Here is a 22,430-nt window from a genome sequence, read left to right as displayed (position 1 = left end):
TCTAGATGCCAAATTACCTCGTCAGAGTCCGCTTCGTTATTCGCTCGAATGAGGTACCACGTAGCTTTGACTTTCGGTTGGCGGGGGGAGGGGACAGTATAGCATTACAACTGGTGATTTTGACAGATCGATATTGCTGTAATTGCTCAATTAACAGTTTCGTAAGTTGTGTGCAAAAGGAATTATAGCAATTTTGAGGATGTCAAAACATCAGAGTACAGATTCTCACAAGAGCAAAAATGAAAAACAAGTCAGGCTTCAAATGGTGCTGTTTTAAATATCTCAGAGGATTGACGCTTGTGAAGCAGAGCACCGAAAGTGGGAGGAAACATGAAGCATGAAGGAGGAAGGAAACAACCCCCCACCTCCTCTATCCCCTTCCAGCATGTTAGAAGTGAGAGATGCCTGCATTTCTTGCTCACTTTGATGTCGACACCTATAAGTCACAGAACTGTGAGTTTTTATCTTTGGTGACTGAGAAATAAAACAACAATTTGCTTTTTGCTGATGTGATCTCTGAATTACAGCCACAGAGACTTCAGTTCAAAACATGATGTCATCATTGTTCTGGTCTATTATGTAGCGTTTAAAAGTCAAATTACAGAAACGTTTTAAAACATCTATTCTGAGTAAAGAGCAGGTTTGGAGTCAGTTCACTGCACTGTAGGAAATGTGTGCTTAATTATTGTAATCAATGTTTTGATTACATTAATTACTTCTTTTACAGAAATCAATGTTCTGTGCCTTTGCAGTAGCTAGCAAAAACCTTTAGATAGATAAATATTTTTGCAGCAGAGAAACAATCAATATGACAACACAGCCAGTTAGCCTAACGAAACATCGAAAGAGGCAATATGCGCAGGCGGTAATGCTAAGCTAGCTTCCTGCTAGCTGTAGCATCATCTTTAAACAGGCAGACATGAGTCAATCAGCTCAGTTCACGCCTCGCTAGACGGCGAAGCTGCTCATTTCAAAGACTGCTTCAAGTCAATCTTGTTCGGAGAAAGAATTAAAAGCAAACGTTAACAGATCTGCAGAGTGAATGTGCTCTTTGATGTTGCAGTGTCCCAAGGGTCTTCTTTTAAAACGGCTAAAAAACTGTCGATACAGTTCTTTGAAAAACTTCACAGACTTCTTTATTATTATTATTTTTTTCCTACACGTGCAAATCTAATTCTGACAAAACCTCTCTGACAGAAAGCAAACTTCCCCGCTGCTTTAAAAAACTTAAAACACTGTTACATGAACATTATTCTGACACAAATAACATAGATAAATAATAAAGAGGCAGGAAAATGGCCCAAACAAGAGGAACTAGTGGGCTATAGAACAGAAATACAGAGGGGCGTGAGACACTGAGGACCCTGGACTGGGACTTTATAGAGAGATCACAGAGAATTCATAGCAATGGAAGTTTTAATTAGGCCTGTCTAAAGCCTGGCTGCCTTTTCTTTATGAGGTCTCTGACAACAAGAGGAAGAAACACGTGCTGCCTGTCTGTTTCTGCTTTCAAAGACACTGACATCGGTACAGTCCTGCGCCGTACAATGGGAAGCATTCATTTCCCAGCGGAGCCACTTGTGGTACAAATGAATGGGCTAATGGCACGGCGAGCTGCTGTGGATGAAAGTGTCGACCTAGTAACACCTGCTTTATGGCGGCTGAGGCGGCGCCAACTCTCGCATCCCGATCTGAGTGCCGTGTGAGAAACGGCAGCCTCGAAGTAAGGGAAGTGACGGGAAGGCGTTTCGTCAGAAGACATAAAAAAAAAAAAAAAAAACACGTAGCAAGCTGCCAGTTTAGAATGAAAGAGGACGATGATGGAAAATAAGGCAGGTTGAAGTTGTGTCAGATCCAAAACGCTGACAAATACGTCCCTGACCTAAACACCACCTGACACACAGTTGGTCTCAGTGTAAATCTAACTGAGCACGAGTTGGTTGCATGAAATTACTCACTAACGTTGCTCAGTTTAAGCTGTTAAATATGTTTTTGGCTCGCCAAACAAAGACTAAACTACTCTTAGCATTACTTATTTAATGTCATCTTTTTAATTCGTGCTACATTATCCCTCATCATTGTTTATTATTGTTATCATCACTGATATTATCCACTACAACTGAATAACTCAATAGCTGTAAGTCATGATATGACAGTTGCTTTATTTCAAATTATATAGGTCTAATTTTAGGCTCCTTTGAATCCGCCCTTTCTCTCCTGACAGCCTCGTAAAGGCCAGTCAAAGTTGAAATGCCGCTGAATTAATAACGGGGGAAACATCAGTCTGTTTCACTTTGTGGCTTTTTCTTTTTTAGTTTTTTCCTCAACCAAAAGAATCTCCCACATTATCTCGCTCACAGATCTGGCCCGACCGCCTTCCTTTATCTCATAGTGACTGCTGGTTACTGTAATCAATGCTTGTCATGAGCAAATTCAGTCCTGTGACTTCATTTCCTCCTCCTTTTCCCCAAACCTGGTCAAGCCTCATCAAATCTGCAAACACACAGCAGAGAAATCTGGGGGACTCTCATTCCTTATTCATCCATTGTCTCTTCCACTCTTTATTGGTCTCCCTGGCTCGTTCTCTCGTTTTTCTTAAAACACACTGCCCTTTCCTCTGCTTGTTGTTTTGTCTCCATCATTATCTCCCTGCACCTCGTTCACCGTCTGCCGCCGTCCCCTCCCTCCTTCTTTATCTGCCTCCAAATCATCTTCCTCCCTGCATGTTTCATTTCAACGCCACCACCACCACCACCGCCGCCGCCGCCACCGCCGCCACTGCCGCCACCGCCTCATTCTCCCTGCTGTCCTGTTGCTGCCTCGGTTGGTGGCATGTTGAAGAGCGCTGCTGCACCGAGTTGGATGAAATCTAACATGACAGGTGTCACGACTGTAACAGGAAGGCAAATGTATTTTGGGGAGTTTACATCCAAAAGTGACACAGTCTCATTTTGTTTGACATTGGTCTCAAGGTTAGAAAAGGTTTTATTCCCAATAAACGCCGCTGTTGAAAAATAACCTCTACATTCATAGACTGGGAGCATCCTGCGGTTTAGTTATACTGCCACAGAACGTGTTGGCAGGTTTGCATCCTGTTAAGAGTTCTCCATTTTGTGAGCAGGACTGTGAAAGAAATAAACCGGAAAGAGGAACTGGTTTTAAAATTTAATGCATTTAAAGGTGTGATTTGTGAAATAGCTACTCTGCCGAGACGATACCATTTTAGCTACCATTAGCACGAGCCAGCTGCCTGTTTTATTTGGGATACCTACCTCAATTATCTCACCTTTAATTACAGGACACGTGTTCAAGGGAAGCAACTACGTTTATTTTTATGTAATGCTAATGTTAGAAGCCTGGCTATCACCAGCTGTTGTTTAACAAAGCTACAGTTACAGTTAATCCTTTTGACATTAAACCACGTTGTAAACTAATGAAAACAGATGTGTTAGCTAGATATTATAATATAGTGAAGAGACTACAGCATCACCCATTATGAAAAGATGCATTGTCAAATTTAAAAGCCATGTCATGAAATGTTCATATCATATTATATAAATGATGTATAAACAGTTCAAGGTAGATTTTTCTCTGACTGACAACATTGATGTAATAAAATTTACTTTTGTTTGACATCACAAATACAGACGTTCATTCAATTAGGAAAAAGGTATCTATTTTTCCCAACCTGTGTCATGATGAATCATTTAGGCCGTTCATGGAGAGGGAAATATCTTCACAACCTCATGTTTAAATCATGGAGATCTTCAGCTTCTCTCTGCTAATCAAACTGTTGGTGGAATAGCTGATTACAGTTAGAACAAGCTGTCACCTGTCGTGGTTAACATACATTTTTCTGCATTTCCTCCCTTTCTGATGAAAATCAGTGTCTCGATCAAGAAGAATAATAAAATTCATAGCAGTGAAAATAACAGTATACTCATCCTTATCAGTCTTTACTTCCATTCCTAACACACGTTATCAAATCTTGGTAATCAGTAATCGGTGCTACATACAGCAGAGTATAAATGCTGCTGTGGTGACATTATGCATTTTGTTGATTGTGTATATCCAGCTTGACACCACAGAGCTGTGACGTCGGTCCGGACATCTGAACAGCCCTCAATCCGAAGCACAATTTACAGTTTGAGACAGAAGTGGGCCAGCATCTATAAAGAGGGGAAGGCACATACGGAGGCACTGCTGAGGGCTTAAATAATAAATATGAGCGATAGTGGGAGTGAGAAGAAATGAAACGGAATTAAAACAATTCAAATGAAATGAAATTAATGCTGAAATAAACGGTGTAGGACGGAGGCAAAAAAAAGGAACGTTGATAAAAATCCATGAAAGGTTTGCCTGAAAATAGGCTCAGAGAGAAATACGTAGCGAGGGGGGGGGGGGGCATGAGCGAGGCCAGGAACAAGGGCCTCCAACATGATAAGAGACAAAGAACATGAAAAGGAGGCAAAGAGAGGGAAATGAAAGGGGAGATAGTGAAGGAGATTAGGCTGAGTGTTGTGAAGAGAAAGAGGTCCCGCAGGCTTTGGCAGAGCTGTGATCCCAACAGCGTAACCTCTTCATCTTTCGCCAGCTCCCTCGACATGACAGCTCTACCCATCTCTGGATCCCAGAGGGGCAGCATGGGCGCATTTGTTTGCCAAACTGACCCTCCATAGCTGCTGCCCCCCCCCCCCCCATCCAACAAACCCTGAAACTCCATTACCAAGCCTTCCTGTGTACGTGCACGTGGGCTTCAGCTGGTCACCAGCGCAGCGTTGACAATGTGCCATAATCACACAATCTATTTATAGATTTTACAATTTTACATTTTTTTTTTTTTTTTTTTTTGCTGAACTGTGGGGCAGCAAGCCGAAAACCAGATAACTAAATGTTTAAATCCCGGTTAGCATGGAGGGAAACGTTAGCTCTGTTTCTTGCCACATGATGAATTCAGGTGCAACGTTTCCTCGACTTTCTCTCTCCGGTTTGTTCTTCTCTTTACAAATTAATTCGCCTTGCTCATTAACTGGTTGCTAACATTTTATCACCTGTTTTGTGCTAAGAAGTGAGCACACAGGTTGATTTTTTTTAAATAGCATTTAAACACAGGTGACCAGTGCAGGAAATAAAAATTTTCTGTATCCCCTCATTTGTTCCTTCAACAGAAGAAGGATTTAAAGGGGTGGTAAAAGATCTGCAGAAAGTAGACCCCACACACTTCAATAAGTGTGACAGGGAAGAGAATGATTCTGAGGTCTTGGTATCATATTTTTATAAAATAAAATACAAGGAAAAAAAAAAAAAAAAAAAAAAAAGGACCACAAAGTCGGTAAGCTTTAAACACAAAGGTCCCGAAAGAGAATAAACTGAAAGAAGAGGTGACAAAAGCATCAACAAGAAACATAAGAGACATTTTATCTCTACAGTTATACATTGAAGATTCAATGTGGATCTGACGACCTCGTGTTCACCGAAGCACAAGAAAACCAGCACATCTACCACCTGGGGGCAGCTGAAGCAGATCAGATTTATGATGGCTATGATTGTGCAAGTTCTTTCTTTTTATCTATTTATTTTTTCAACAGCGGGTAAAAATGCATAAAACAAGAAAAGGAGCATAAAGAAAAACTCCACAGGTGAGACGAAGAACCCCTAGTGGGAATTAGCAGCTCGTCCCAAGAGAGACAAAAACCAAAAGAGAAAACTGATAACAAAACACGATAAAAGCGAGAGCGGAGATCACAACAAAAGTTATTGACAAAGGAGACCAGACCAGACCTGAACTCGCCTGGATTTCTTCTGATGCAGCTTTTTTACAAACCCCACTCAAAAAAAAAAAAAAACCTGCTGCCTGCCAAAGTCCTCGGGGCTCGGAGTTATCAGACAGCATTCCCTCTGCTGTGAGCATAAATGGGAGGGATTTAGCCTTTATTACCACATTCATGTTTTTCAAAATGGAGGGAGGCCTTTCTGAGTTTTGAGTGTGATGTAAATACCATCATCATCCTGTAGAGCATGGAAAGGCCTAAGGGTAACCTGAATCAGTCTAAATCTGCTACTCCGGCATCAACAGGGGGGATTTGGAGGAACACAATAGATCCATCTCCTCTCCTGGGCTCACCCCTTGCAGCACAGATACATTACACACACACACACATCCAATATTGTGTTGAGCATGCAGCCTCTCTCCCACTCTGTCCCCGAGGCTCCGGGGAGTGAGTTTGGCTCGGTTGTGCCTCTGGGGTCTGACTGTTTTCTTCAGGGAAGCAGAGTAGAGACAGAGGGAGGTAAAAAAAAAAGATTAATTTATAAAAAGAGATCAAGAAGTAAGTTGGTGATGGACGAGGGATGTAAAATAAAGATTCCCTTCAACTGATTACAAGAGTTTCTGCGCCGAGACCCGTCTGCCTCTCCGGTGCCGTCGCTCTTTTGAAGACGAACCATCGCACAAGCTCATCAAAGCGTCTCTAGGCAGCAACTGGCTTTCAAGGGAGGAGATGCTGCTCGGCAAACACAGCGAATCCACAAAAACACTATCTGAACCAAACATCCCGTCCACTTTTCAGCTCATTATTCGCTTCATTTAATTGCTCGTGAAGAAACAGAGTGGAAAAAATGGCAAGCACATTCATGTTATAGTGGAATTATCGTAATTACTAGACCAGTTTATTAGAGTTGTAAATAGTTTTCATATCAACTTCTGAGTCGCAATTATAACTGAGAAACTCGGATTTTCCTGAAAACGCAGATATAGCTGCTTCAGTAATATGGAAATGCCTGAAGAAAATGGATGCCTCACATCAGCCAAAGTGCCTCCTTCAATGTTATTAAACCCAGATTTAATTGATATAGTGTTACATTTTTATTGCCATTGCCAGTTCTGCTGTCTCACTGCCGGTGTTGGTCCATCCTGTGGCGGGAACATCGACATGAAACCAACACTGATTAATATCACACTTTCATATGATAGCAAATGTGCTGTACTTTTCGGCAAGCGCAGGACGGTGTGTTACAATGAAGCTTCATTATGCTCAATTCTGTAAGATTCCACTTTGTCAGCACGTTTCAATACTCAGCAAATAACTCAAGGTTGGACACACTGTACTTTTTCTGCAACGGTGTGCCGACAGGTTGCAACTGTGCGTTATTTCTGCTTGTAACTTGGTTTGATTCATTGTATGAGAGAAAGCTACAGCTGCCTGTACTTCTCTTCTCTGTGTGCTCTGTACGATGATCTGATTGAAGCCCACTGCATGACAAAATAAATCCTCAAAGACAATTTAATTCTGTTTGACTTAATTTCACATCTCCAGATAGTTAAGAAAAATTTCCAGCACAGTCATTATTTCTGATGAGATTTTTTCTTTTTCTGGCGTTTTAGTCTGTAGGGGATTTTTTTTTTTTTTTCCCCATTTTACACACTTGTAATTTGCTTGTTCAATCTTGTGCACCTTCACTGTGTCATTTGAATCTTACTTAATCTGAGAATTCCCACAGGGTCTAAAAAAGTCCTCATGCAAAGTGGGAGGCACCTTCCTTACTTGACTACTTAATTCAGCCTTCAAAGACAAAAAAAAAAAAAAAACAAATAAAAAAAAAAACTGCTGATACATGAATGCTGAGATCATGCCTCCTTTTGCACCACAGAGTTTCTTCCCCAACAAGAAAATGATAAGAAAGGAAGTGGAGGAGGAGGAGAAAGAGGAAGCACTGGAATGGGGATGAAGGGTGGAGGGTGGCTTGCAGGAACAGGATAAAAAAGGGGAGCGAGGAACTACTGATGCATTCTGGCGCATTTTCTGCTGCAGCACCCTGGGAATAATATGGAGCAGCGAGTTCCCCCTAAAGGAGAGTCCCCCGAGCTGCCCGCAGAGCATGCTGGTCCGGCCTGACGCTCGGAGAGAGAGGAGGAGAGGAGTATCAGTGAGTATCAGCTCAATGTGTTTTCGAGAGAAAGAACCCCCCCCCCCACTGCAGGAATGGAGGGGAGAGGAGGCTGCTACAAGCCGGATAATCAAAGTCTGATTTGGAGTGGGACAAGCCCCCCCCCTGTGATTTACAGCTGAACAAAGACTCCAGTTCTTTGACTTCAAACCCACAAAGTCCGCAAATCACATATTCAAAAAGATCCAGTGTCACTTTTCAGGTCTGAACATGGGGAGTTTTCACAGATGCTGCACGGGTTCACTGCTTCATGACAGGAAACGCAACCCTGTTAGGTCAGAGAGCACCGTGGAGGGTATCAGCCGAGGATCCTTCCAACGTTCACGGTACTGATGAACGTCACAGACGGACTGCATCAGGCGAAACTGTGGCGGATTAATGAGGATGGCCTCAGAATAGAAAACAAATCATTTTTACATCTAGAAGACAGACCAGCCTCTAAAAACCAAAGTTCTTTATCCCACCAGAAACAGGAGACAAATGAATAATCGCTTTCATTACAGATTTATCTGTCAATTCAAAATTTTCCCCAGAAGCCAATGTGACATTTTCAAGTGTCAGCTGCAGCCATTATTGATCAATCCAGCGCTCAAATCATTGCACAGAAAATGACTCGAAAACTACTTTGATATTAGATCAGAGTAGATCATTGGACATTTTTTGCCATGTTAGATTGATGGATTTACTACTTTTCTTTGTGCCATTGTATTTGAAAATATATGACAGGGTGATACTTGTTGGTCAGTGGGGATATAGGTCATCTACAGCTCGAGGAAAGGGACATTTTTCAATCATTATTAATGACAGCAATCAATAGTTGTAGCGCTGACTAATCAGATGAATATTTCGAGTTGAATACATTCAGAATTTGGACAATAAAATCCACTATCATCAAAGTGCTTGACATGCCAGGTAATATTAAATAAACGTCATCAAACAATGTATTTGTGCTGTTTGTAACAAACTATCCGATTCAAGTAGAAATAATCAAATCCAGAGTTTGACTGCTATGAGAGCAGTCTGGTGTGGAAACGCTCCAGCAAAGATAAAAACTTTTATGGAAAAAGTCTTAAGTCAACTTTAATGCTTTTCTTTAAAAAAAAAATCCTCCGGTTATTCATTCATTCATTCAGTTTTCCTGATGCTCAAAAGCCTTCAGGGCTGCTCAGTGGAGCATTTTGTACATCAGTGAGACGTCAAGAGTCATAAGATGAATTTCCAGAAACTCAAATCATCACTCTGATTCTCAATTTGAACATTTGCTGGCAAACCCCAGATGCTCGTATATTTTTCTATTAGAGTATCAGGCATGAAAAATAACAACAGCAGACAAAAAAAAAAAAAAAAGAAAAAGTCACCATCTTCCCTCAACTCCTGCAGCCTTGAGCAACGCCTCCCCCCCCGCCGCCGCCGCCGCTGCTACCATGCTTGGTGCAACCTTAGCTCCTCTCGCTGTGAGCTGCATCGATTACTCGTCTTAATGCTGCTGCGGTGTGCACAGAGGAAGGTGCTGTGGAGCGGAACTGACCTTTATCAAAGTATGCAGATGCTGGATGCGGGTGCAGGGGCAGGAAGGGCACCTATACCGACACCCCAGGCCGTCATCCAGGCTGACGGGATGAAACAAGAGCAGCAACCCGTATTGAATGCCCCATCCTTCATCCCTCTTTCAAGTGCAAACCTGTGTGCAGCTCCAGAGACGCAGCTTGAAAGCTTCAAACTGGTTAAATATAGTTTGCACTTTAATATATAGTTCTTACTATTTTCATTCTTGATTAATAGTTCATTTTATTTTTCCTATTTCATTTGATTGAGAGAACAATCGGCAGATTCAACAAAAAAGTTATCTATCATTGTTTCCGACTGGACTTAACTTTTGTTTCCATTTTGCCATCACATTGTAAAAACACAACTACAAAGCATCTAATATGTTTTAGTATGTCAAACATGTGGATTGCTGTATGTTAAATTTCCCACAATGCAACAAAATAATTCCCTTTGCTAGCATAAATCTCTGGTGGTTTAGCTTCCTAATAAAAGTGTAAAGAGGAGATAAGCAGATGACGCCACGATGACACAACAAACATTAACACGCTGCTTTAACACACTCATGACAGCTTAACTGACCTTCATGGTTAAAATCTGTGATTTTCAACATTTCTCCTACTGCTTACTTTCCTTTGGTCACCGTTTCTGTTTCAACACACTTTCATAGTTCATGACATCAATAAAAAGTCCCATATATTCTACTTGTCACCTCCAGGAAGCCGACTTGATAAGTTTTTCCCCGGCAGGCACTTCCTATTTATGACACGTCTGATATGACAGAAGGCAGCATCCGAGTACATGAGCGTTTAGTCAAAAACTACTTCACTCTAACTAAAGAAACATATCTGCTGCCACAGTAAGCTCAGGTGTGATCACAACATCGGCCCTAAGCTGCTCCCTGCAGATGGATTAGTGGTCAAGTTAAACAGGAGCTGTTTTGGGAGGAGCTGAATATTATTTGAGTTATGCACCAAGGCTTACTTTGCTATTTAGCAGAGCTGAAGATTTTAAATGACAAGGGATCAAAACAAAATAAATTCCAACTAAAGTTAAAAGAACCACGACAGTCTAGTTTCTGTTTGATTTGATGGCTCATCAAATTTTCCCCAATTTAGCATGAATTTCTGGAAACCTTCAATCAAACGTACATCAAATGTTATTTAAATGCTGCTAAAGCAATACAAACACAGTAAATCTTCACCTTATCAGTGCGCTATGGTTTGATTTAATATCTATATTTACTCCATCAAAGAGTTTTTCAATATTTCAGTCAAAAACATTCTTTTTCCGACAAATCAACGTGTCAAAAAAAATTACATTAATCCACAGACTTCCCTAAATTATAGTTTCAACAGTAGCTGTAAGTGAACAGACAGTCACCCTGGAAACTATTTAGTTTGGAGGAGGTGAGTAAAATGTGTTTTGTTTTTTTTTGTTTTTTTTAGGTGAAATGTTTCGAGCCACGATTTTAAATTCACCTACGTAAATTATTTGATGAAAGCGAGATAAATGACATCACTTTTAATTTTGACTTCTTTAAATGCTAACACATTTTATTAAAAACATTCCCTTCATGCGGTCCAACGCTCTAAACTTCAGAGAATTTTTTAAAGAAACTTATTTAAAGTTTGCACCATCCCTCACTGTGTAGGAGCAGGCGTCATGTTGTGTTTTTCCAGAATTAAACCAAATAACAAAACAGTGTTTATTTGTTCAAACGTTGTAGCTAAATGCTTTGACAGTCAAATGGGTCAAACTGATGCACTTACCTCTATCCTAACTTTATTAGGCCTGAGAGTCTGTCAGAAGTTTGGGGAGCCTGGATATATGAACCACAGTCAGATTTACACACAAACAGTCGGGGAGGGAGGCGTGGAGCTGGCGACATGCCCTGCACTGAATTGTGTTATAAATAAGCTTTAACTTAATTGCATTCCCCCAACTGGGAGGAACAAACGCAGGGCCAGCATAGTTATTGCCACTCAAACTGTGCTTGAGTTAGTGCCTGTGTGTTGTGTTGTGTTTGTGTGTGTGTTTCTGTAGAGAAGCCAAAGTGCAAAAGCCACAATAAGTTTGCAAAGATAAGAAACGTTCCCATGAATCCTCCAGTACCTCTATGTCTCTGTGTGTGTGTGTGTGTGTGTGTGTGTGTGTGTGTGTGTGTGTGTGTGTGTGTGTGTGTGTCTGTGTGTAGGAGAAATAGTTCTTGCAGTGCAGCAGCAGAACAATTTCATGCCATTTTACAGACAGAAATTGTCACTCAGGATACACTGATTCTTTGCTTTTGTTGGCTCTGTTTGTAGCATGTTAGCATGGCGGCTGTGTGGAAGTTGGTACAGACCAAAATATTTCAACAACTATTTAACAGGGTCATACGTGTCCCTTACTGTTATCCAGCAATATAACAACTCAGATATTCATGGTCCCCGGATGAGCAAGTCTGCTGTGTTGTTCTGAATTTATCCAGTTCTGCAGAAATTAGCAGCGCTGTGTGACCTCAGAGCTGCTGGCATGGCTCTGGACTCTTTGGATATATCATGAATTTTCCAGCTTGCAACATAATCTGAGTAGATTGAGACTCATTTTAACCCATAATCATGAAGAGCAGTTTAGAACTGATGTTCATCATGTTATGTATGATTGTCTCCATGCCTTTTTTATTTTTTACTGTTGTGTTTAATCCTCCTCTGATTGTTACTATTGTGTTTTTATTTTTTCGCTGTGATTCTCCTGTTGTATTGATTGAGCACTGCTGAATGCACTTTATAAAAAAATCTATTATTTTTTAAATTATTGTTATTATTATTTTTATTTTATTCAGCGTTTTCATGTTCTACAGAGATACAACTGATAAAGAGATACTGTTACCAGCTAACACTGATGGAGACGGTTGTTGACAGCAAGTTTTATTTGTTTTATTAACAGCGTTTAAATGACTATAGTTAGATCCTGTTATGTTAAATTAAATTTGATTGGTTCAGCTTCTTTATCTCCCCAAATCTCATACCAACGATAAAATGAGCCACATGTGAGTCAGTGTGATTGTTTATCAGCCCGGATTCCCTTTTAACCAGTACGGTGGGATGAAGCAAACACAAAAATACTACAAAACAAACTTCGACGCATTACTAAAGAAAACAAAGTGTGATTACACCCCGAGGCCCTGTGAAAATACAAAGACACATTCCAATTATTGAGAGAACAGAAACTATGGGGTCGGCATGAATAAAAGAACAAAAGTACGCTGATTATGATGAGCTGAGCTGAGGATGACCCTGGGGGTGTGAAGATGTGCTGGCTGTGGGGTGGTAAGGTAAACCTCAGGGGTCTATGCCAGGATGCCTGAAAAAGTGCTGGCAGGGGGGGAAAACAGAGCGGTCAGCAGGATGAAGATCAGCGTGCACATGTGTTCTGTCAGTCATGACGCCCAGAGGGGGGACAGCCTCACATTCCTGACATATTAAGGAAAACGGTTTAGTGAGGACCCAGCAAGAACTGGAGGAGGAAGGGGGGGGGGGGGGGCAGGTAGTGCATCTTTTTCAAGCGTATTACAACCATCCAACCCTGCCGCACCCCTTTCCTACATGATGCTATTTATACAAAAATATAAGGCAGGTTTACAAGCGCAGGAGAGACACGCTCGTACAGCGTGACCGCAGCGGCAATTACTTTAGCTGATTCTGGTCTGTGCGCCACACACCACTCATTTGTTTATGAATCCAACAGCGCCTGGTTAAACATGCAGCTCTCCGGGGACGGAGCTTCTCCACCTCACAGCTGCGATATATCGTCACTCGGTCAAAGGAAACATCAGCCTGTAACCTTTATGCCTTTAATATTCTCAGTTGATAACAGCAGTTCCTTACCCCCAAAGGGTCTGATAAAAGTGAGGAGGGGGGACATAAGAGGATTAAAACTTCTTTTCTTTTTTGGTTTTTTTTTTTAGGGTTGAGGTTGAGATCTCTAGAGCCTCAATAAGTTCACCTACTTTCTTGTGTAAAAAAAAAAAAAAAATGTTGTGGATGCATTTTATAAAATGTAGAAAATTATTAACCAAAAAACACAAATAGACAGTAAAAAGGTGGCAGTTTTGAATGGATTAGAGTCAGAAACTGATTAATACTAAGTCCTGCTCTCGTGTCTACACCGAGGTCCCAGGCTGTGATCACAGGCCACATGTGGATTGGCCAAAAAGTTTGAGAACCGCCGGTGTACACCAACCCACAATGTGTCTTGGTGTTTTGCTCAGGCTAATTAGGAAACACATTTTACCCCAGGAGTCACTTTACAGGTTTGACTGCCATGAGAGCTACATTTACGAAGCTTATAGTGCCTAGATGGGGTTCATAACTGTCGGCTTGGAAGAGAAGTATCGCCTCAAAAAAAAAAAAAAATTAAACTACATCCCTGTTGCTGAGAACTATTGTCTGGCTAAGAATTGGAGTGATGTATTCCAGAGCTCCAGATTAGGTCTGTAGTAAATTTCCTCTCGGGTTGATAACAAAGGGCCTAAAGTGTGTCAAAGGAGATTGAGAGTCAGTGCCTCGTAAAACAGGGTGAGGGAGAAAGGAAGAGCATGAGAGTCGACTAATAATGTGGTCTAATTGTCCCAAGTATGTCCAAAAAAAAAAAAACAACAAAAAACAAAAAACAAAAAAGAAACTTGCCCTTTAAACACAGAGAAAACTCGCCACAATTAACACTGAATTAGCTGTTTAAACCGTGAGCCAAGGAGGCAATCCTTCTGTAATTTGCAGAATGGAAATAAACATTTCCACTATCAATTTCCATACACACCATAATTGAAATATGAATGTAAAAAGAATGGGATATATACAGTACTTTTTTTTTTTTCATGTCATGAGCATTAAAATGACCCTGAGGAGAGCTTTCAAGGCAGTGGAGGGAACATCATTGTAATTATGCCTTTAGTGAATATTCTACACATTTATTCCCTTTGTTTTGTGTATGGAAATGTTCTCATGAATCTTCTAGCATGCTTCTGGATGAAGCTGTCACTTCCACTGCTCCTCTGTCTTTTTTATGGATGCACACAGAGTCTAATTCATCACTATCCGAGTGTAATTATGGAAATTTCTGGAGATTTGTTGGGAGTTCTGTAGCAGCAGTCTGCCATTTCTACAAAAGATCCACAAGTCTCTGAAGGAGGGAGGAAAGATTTTCAGAATAATATGCAAGTGTTCCATTTCCATTGTTTTAGCTGTTTAACTGAATAATGTCCGGTATGTTTTTAGTGATTACATAATATCAGTTGTTGCTGCACAGCGAGTGCATTAATCAACGGCAGTAAAAGTCACATCTTGTTTATTTCACACCACGTCGACATTTTTCAGTAGATGACTACAAATAGATTTCTTTCACCTTTAGATGGCGATTTTGATTATTTAGGTAGCTTTTCTTCCATTTTGTGAGATTGCATTTTCAACTAGTTTAAAAGCAACAATATGATTTTACTTCTCACTAAAAGCTTTGGCCCGGGCACTTCACCCCACTCTCTCAACCTAACAATACATCTACATACATACATCATTGTTTTGATTAAATCAGAAATCTCCATGAGCTCATGATGGCTCATGGCGCTGACTAAGAAGGAGGATAATTTGACAGCTCCAATCTGCTCTCCTGACTCTTTAAAGTGCTACTAGTTTACAAATCAACACACATAACCTTCATCAGAACATAATTCAAGTTGTGGGCCAAAATATTTCTTGTTTTAATGACAGAAACGTCCCAAGTCTGCCTTTCTTGCCCAAAAAGAAACTGATATGGTTAAGAAATGTATATTATTTACAGGAGGAGTGGCTAATCATCTTTAGTACTTCAGTGCTGAAGGATCATACATTCATATTCTTCTCCCAGGTCACTACTATTTATCAATTCACAGCACATCAAGTTGAGCACGTTCACATCGTAGCAATGCTGCAATGTAAGAACATCTAACTCGCAGGCCGATGTGCAACACAATGAATGGATCAATAGAACCAGCCTTCCCTCTCAATGCCAACAACATCACAGTGGGCTCATAATAATAGTCATCCTCCACATCTCTCCCCTCTACTCCCCTGGCAGCATTCAGGCCCAGCCGAAAAAGTATCTCTCACATAAATCAAGCAAAGCCCTGAGAGCTCAGCGGGCCCCTAGAGCATGCTGATCACCCCGACACTCATTCCCCCTGCCGCCGGTCCCCTGGGCCGCCTCGGCCCTCAGGAACCTATACCCTGGAGTACAGACCGTGCAAGTCAGCCGTGGCGACGCTGAGAGGGTCCTGATTGGTGGGGGAAGGGGATGTCATGGACGGATGTCACTTTGATTCAGGGCCCGCAGACGGATGTGTGAGATGCAAGCGGATGCAAGCTGTGAAATAAACAAATCAATATTTCTCAGCAGGCTCAGTGCTGTACACACGCCAGCGTCCCTGAGTGCTGCTTTACATGTATACGACAAAAGGCTGTAGCATCATACGATACATGGCCCCCATGCCATTTGCTCTACACTACAGTATGTTGCAAAACATGCCAAATATGTCCACTAGGTTGTACGCCTGTGTGTTTTGGCAGTACAGATGGCACAGCTGACAAAACTTACACAATTTACGTAAGCCGTTACTACCACATAGAGGCTTAGTACCACGCTGGTCTAGCCTGACAAACCCTCAGTTATATGTTATACCTACTAACCTAGCAGACTATAATGCCTTGATAATTACATGAACCTGAACCTGGCATGTGACCTTTGTTGTAATCCCCCCTCTCTTTTTAATATCCTGTTTCTCCTCCTCCCTGCTGCTTTGCCTGGATTGAAACACAAACAATATAAAAAAAAAAAAAAAAGAACAGAGCAGAGACCCAAAGTTCGACAAAACAAAAGCAGCAGGGATTAGAGAGGCACGGGAGGGGTTACTTAAGGACTTCCTGTTTCCACAGTTGTGTGACGAATCTGAAAGTTGAATCCCCAATCGCATGCAACACACACAGGATTGCTACTAGAGCGCCCTGATGAGAGCAAAATCTCTTGACAGGAGAACAAGGGGATATAGAATGTATGCTGAGATGAGAGAATACACTGCCGTGTTAAGAAAAAGAGCATTTAAAAATTCAGAGCGCAAACACACAAGCAGGTTACCAACGAACGTCCCAATTTAAATGATGTCAAGAGGCAAAAGAAACAACACATTTAAATCAAAAGCAAAAGCAGACTGAGACATGAAACTGGTAGACAGCTTTGACACGAGCAACGATATTGTTTCTTGACAGGTTTGACACCATCAAACTGCAGTACTAAATCAAAACACACGAACCAATGGGATACAAAGACACAAAGAAACTTGCTTACATACGACTTTCAGATTCACTTCATTCTAAATAAGCTTGGACAATTAAAAAAAAAAAAAAAAAAAATCAAGTAATATCCAAAAACGGGTCATCATCAACACCAGAAGGAAAGGCAACTGCCCTGACATCCATTAGAGACTGAGAGTATGCCAACTTACCACGTCTCATCGTTTTTGAACTCAAGCTCTCCATAAGTGTCTTCAAAGTCCTCCCCTCCTCCTTTGGCGAGTCCCTCCATGGTGCGATAAGGCACAATGACCGTCCCCCTCGCTCCAGAAGTCCTCAGCACTTTCACTTCCATAATACCGATGCTCTCACTGATATGCACCGAGTTGCTCTCGAAGGTGAAGATGCCCGAGTGGTCGTCATCCAGGATGGTCACTGTGGCCACGGAGGGGAAGCCCAGCATGGCCTTGGGGTACGGGAGACTGTTGGGAGACAGCACTTCGTCCTCAGTCTCCAAGACACGCAAATTACTGAGGCGCACAAAAAAGTGCTCGTCCTCTTCAAAGATGTCGTCATCTATGATGCCAATACTGATTTCCTTGATCATCTCTCCCGGTTTGAAGACCACCGTACCCTCGGTGAACTCATAGTCAGCACCGGCGTTAGCCGAGCCGTCCTCCGTTTTATAATCCACGTAGATGGTCTTGTTGATGTCACCACCCTTTCTGGTGATGGTCAGGATGGCGGCACCACAGTTCTCCAGGCACTGGTACACAGCAGGCTCAAAAGCGATCCGAGACACGTACTCTTCCGGCTCCTCCACACGCACCTCCTGCACACTGGTGCTTTTCTTCGCCTGCTCAGCGACGTGTTTCTTCAGGATATTTCCAGCGCCTGTCATCATGCGTGTAGCTTGGATGCGGTAGAAGGCACGGCTCTTCTGCTGATGCGAAAGGGCATAATAGTTGGCCATCTCGACCAGCTGATCGAGCTCTTTCTCTGGATGCTTCTGCTTTAGATCTTTCAAGATGCGGATCATGTCGCGCCGGGACTCGTCTACCTCTTTGCTCTCAATCAAGCCGATCAGGTTGCTGGCCGCTCCTCCGTCCATGAAGTGAGAGTTGACCATCTTGCCATCCATTTCGATTCCCTTGGTGCGTTCGGCCTCTGTCTCAATGATGACGCCCCTGTGTTTGTCAGTGCGATACTTCTTGTGCATGAACCTATAGAAGAGGAGCCGTCTGTCCGCCACCCAGGCGAGGATGACACATAAGGGGAAGAAAGCCAGGGTGAGCAGACCCTCCCACACTTGGACTACGTTGGGAGAAAACACAGCCAGGATCATGTAGAGCCAGATGTAAGCAAAGATGCTCCAGCCTGCAGTGACAAAGAACACTCTGAGGTGTTTGACCTTGCGTACCTCTCCTTGAGGAATAACAGACACACAGAGCCCAATGATGACGAACATATTGAAGGCTGCACTGCCAACGATCGTGGAGGGGCCGAGCTCACCCGATTTGAACTCATGTCCACAAACCTCAATGACAGAGAGCATGATCTCAGGGGCGGACGAACCTAAGGCCATGAGGGTGAGATTGGACACTGTTTCGTTCCACACTCGGATTGTAGTGGTGGTTGTTTCCCCGTTGGGCCTTTTGATGACGATTTCTTTCTCCTGAGAGGTGATGACCTCAATGGCTGCCATGAAGCGATCAGCAATGATGGAAACTCCGAGAAACATGTAGATCAGGGCCACAAAGTACACGATGACCCGTGCAATCTTGTCTCCCATTGAGGGATCCTCCGGATACCATATGGGCAGGATGATCCCCGCGTGACACTTGGAGTTCCCCTCACAGGTGGCATTGCTGGGACTGACCAGAGGGCTCGGAGTGGTCCGGGCCTCTGCACAGAGGACGGCTACAGCCACAAAGACCAGCCCCAACCAGAGGCCGGCTGACGACCCTGGCTTTACAGGCCTTGAGCCCTCCATGCACCCTTCTTCGTCTCAAGGGTCCTTACCACACTGACAGTCCCTCTGGGATCCAGCACTGGGCTGTGCTTTTTCTCCACCAACCACCTAAGACACCAGATAGAAGCAACAGAGAACATATGGGTTTATATTATATCTTTAGCTTTCCTGATAGAAAAAAAATATTCAGATCAGGAACAACAGTGATAAAACAATGGCAATAAGTGGCTTTGGGTCTTCTTATTGATAAAAAAAAGCTAATTTATAAATATAGAAATAATTATTGTACTTAATACAGTACAATGCATTCATTTTAGCAGCAGAATAATCAAATAGCAAAGGCAATCATATAATGGAGTGGTTATCCAACCTTGGGGAAAAATCTCAAGTTTAAGGAGGAGTAGTCATAAGAGTGTGTAAGACTGTGTATTTTTAAGAGAGGAAAACACAAACAGTCTGAGAGAGGAACTTCACCATTTTATATGAGTGCACAAATTTAAATGATCCACTATCCATTTGTAACAGTTTCTGCCTCATACTTTACGGTCATGAGACCTTTTTGTTATCTGAGAGAGGTGGGATGGAAAACACTTCCCCGAGCTCCAAAATTCATGAGATTTTCAGGTCTGTAAAACACTATGTGAACAATGTAGATAACATTAGTTTAATAAAATCATAGCCTGTGGACTCATTTCCATTCATAAAGTTTATTTTTCAGTTAAGATGTGGGAATGTGCGCCCAATAATGTGGATTTGAGTGTGATTGTCTGAAGTCTCAGGGGTAATGCACAGCTCTGAACCAAACAGCTCGCTCAGCAGGCGTGCAATGTTGCCAAACTAAGCACTGTCCAAAATGTCGCATTGACAAAAAAAACAAAACAAAAAAAACAGGGGACTCAGGAGACCGTCAAGTGGCAAACTAAGACAAAGCCTACAGATGTCCAGTCCAATTTCATTATATTCTCAGCACTAAATGTAAACCTACCTGCATTACAACAACATTGCAGACATTGTCCGAATTCATAAAAGCTCAGGCTAAGCATCTTATGCACCTCGTCAGCTCTCAAGAGATCGAACTTGACAATTCCTTTGATGCTAACAGCTGAGGCCAAAGGCGAACGAAGAAGCACCAACCGGCCGAAACTCGAAAGATGAGACACAGGGGATTTATTACTGAGGTTCTCCTTTTAGCGGTATCAGTGGTTATTTAGTGGTTCAGGATTCGGGGTTGGCTGGGGCCGCTCTGTAGCTTTCACCTCACCTTTGGGCCCATGAGACGCACAAGCAGTTTAGTCTGAATTCAAGTTTTACTCTTCAGAGATACAGACAGTGTGACTTAGTCGTTCCTTCCTGAATTCACTGGAGGATTACATTTCTTTCATTACTCTGACAGTTGTTTCCCTTTGCTTTTGTTCAGCTTTGTTTTGCTTGAGACATTTTGTACCGAAAAGTGCATTCTAGTGTTCTGATTAGTGCTTAAAGAGTTGATTACCTCTGGGGCTGTCTGCACTAAAATGTGTACAGTATCTATGCATGGCACTAAAAGGCACTTTTGATAAAAGGATCCATTAAATGGCAGATGTTATGCTGTGTTACGCACATTTCTTATTTGATTTAACGCTTTCCTAGTACACTGGATGTGATGACTCAAAATAACTCCAGCTTCTTGAAGTCTCTGGTGATATTTTTGGAAATGATATCATCCAGACAGACCACTGGCCTGTTTGGATGGCTGACAACATTTTCAATGGAGGTGTGGTTTGTCCGAGTGGCATATTTGAAGCACTCACATCTATTCAAAAGCCAAATATTGGCCCTGGAACCTGAGTGATGTCAACACCTACTTAAAAAAAAAAAAAAAAAAACAAGCTACAACTAGCTAAGCTTCAATCCGCAACTTTCGTGAAATTCAGACATTAGGGAAAACCAACTAATCCATTTTAAAATAAATGATTTCTAATCTTTCTAATTTAATGGTCCACAGGGACAAATAATTGCATTACTGGCAGCGTTACTATGATGCCTTTTGAGGGAACTTAACCTCCACAACATTCAGAACAAGGCCAGACTCCCAGAAGGACATTTTTTAAGAGGTGATAAAACATAAAAAGAGAGGATCTCTCAGCTTGAAATGAAATTTCTCTGATGTTAAAAAAAAAGGAAAGATGCTGATTGCAGAACAGCATACTGATCTGGAGGATAAAAGAAAAGGGGATGACAGCAAATAGCAATGGATGCAAGGACAAGGAACTTCAATTTAACTGAATCAGCAGAGTCATATATACATGGACGGGAGCGAGCTATGCTGTGAGAGCCGACAGCACCGGGCACAAACAAAGACAACAGGAACATTATAGAGTGGCAAAGTCGTTCTGATGAGAACAACGCTTTTACACTGCCAAACTCTTTTTTAGTAAAATAAGAAAGTGTGACACAGCAACTCACCTAATGAGAGTAAACACTGAAATCTTCTTTCAGATTACAGTCATTAAATGTACGGAAAGTTGACAAAGATGAAAAACTGACAGCACTGATAAATAAGACATCTCAGGCCCTGGGAGGCTGAGGAAAAGGCATTTCCTGTTTTAGAATCAGAGCAGCAGTGCTGCTGACCAACCAGCTTCTACCTGTCTTTTTTATTGCACGCTGGCTAGCCAGGGTGGGTGAGCAGAAACTGCAATGAGGCAGAAATAGACGCCGCATCCAGGATTTAAAGGCTAGGGAGAGGCTATCAGTATGTTACAACCAGCGGACAGGGATGATTAAATGACCGGACATTTAATTGTTAGGTGATATAGTTGCGGGGTAACCTGGATCTAAAATGACAGATTAACATAATTTAATCATATTCTTTGGGCTCAATGAAATTATGCCATCTCGCCCGACCTGTTAATTTTTAGTCAAGACAAGCAAAATGATGTGGAATTACTGTATTTAACTCATAATTCTGTTTGCAAACAACCAACCAACCAACCAACTCCGGCAACTCTCAAGCTGCGTTACATCTTATTTAGCAGTTGGCTAGCTAACTGTCCGCTGTACAGCCTATAAGAGCCTAAAAACTTACAAAAAACAGCTGCCAGAGGAAGGACTGGCACAATAAGACTGAGATAACAACACTGGGGGAGCTAAGGGAGTGGCCAAAACAGTCAAGTTTCTGGCTGAACCCCCAAAAAATGGTGACAAAGACGCAATGATGTTCTGTCAAACAGAGGGTTCATCACGCACCAACCATTTTCACATACAAAATCATTGTTCATATAAAAATATTGATTATAGTCTCTTTAAATTATCTGCAACTCTCCGCCCTTTCAACACTCCACTGAGATTTCCTGCGGCTTTCAAGCAGACGGAGGGAGACTCCTGTGTGCTCATGCGTAAATGTGTGTTATCGGAGTTTAGAGGGAGGACAGTGATGAAAACGAGGAAGATGTGCTCAGTCAGCTTACCCTGGATAAACACAGGTAAAACAAAATGGCAAACGAACCAAATACCCATGAATCCAAGAGCAAACTTCCCGAATGGCACGGGGCATTTTAAAGATATAAGGCCGTACAGTAGTAACACTGGACAGAGGGAGTCAATGGTCTGGTAATACCTCCTGCCTGGACCCATTAGGTTTACACATCTCACAAGCTGAATAAAAATCAAGCTCAGAGAGACTA

At 42.0% G+C, this 22,430-nt stretch overlaps 1 protein-coding gene across 5 annotated transcripts in view; it reads right to left on the bottom strand.

The window, feature by feature from the left end:
• The window catches only part of slc8a3 (solute carrier family 8 member 3), a 93,956-nt gene that overhangs the window by 66,712 nt on the left and 4,814 nt on the right, over nucleotides 1–22,430 (bottom strand). For 2 of the 5 annotated variants that reach the window (XM_029493374.1, XM_029493375.1), the window contains exon 2: nucleotides 17,006–18,873. In XM_029493374.1, coding sequence (XP_029349234.1) covers nucleotides 17,006–18,786 — 1,781 coding nt within the window. In that variant the 5' untranslated portion in view covers nucleotides 18,787–18,873. Of the gene's footprint in view, nucleotides 1–17,005; nucleotides 18,874–22,430 lie in introns of those variants that run through there. The other 3 variants (XM_029493378.1, XM_029493377.1, XM_029493376.1) reach the window with 2 other exon arrangements.

This window comes from Echeneis naucrates, chromosome 22 (genome assembly GCF_900963305.1).
Source record: "Echeneis naucrates chromosome 22, fEcheNa1.1, whole genome shotgun sequence".
NCBI classification, from domain to species: Eukaryota; Metazoa; Chordata; class Actinopteri; order Carangiformes; family Echeneidae; genus Echeneis; species Echeneis naucrates.
This window is presented reverse-complemented; position numbering and strand designations above follow the sequence as displayed.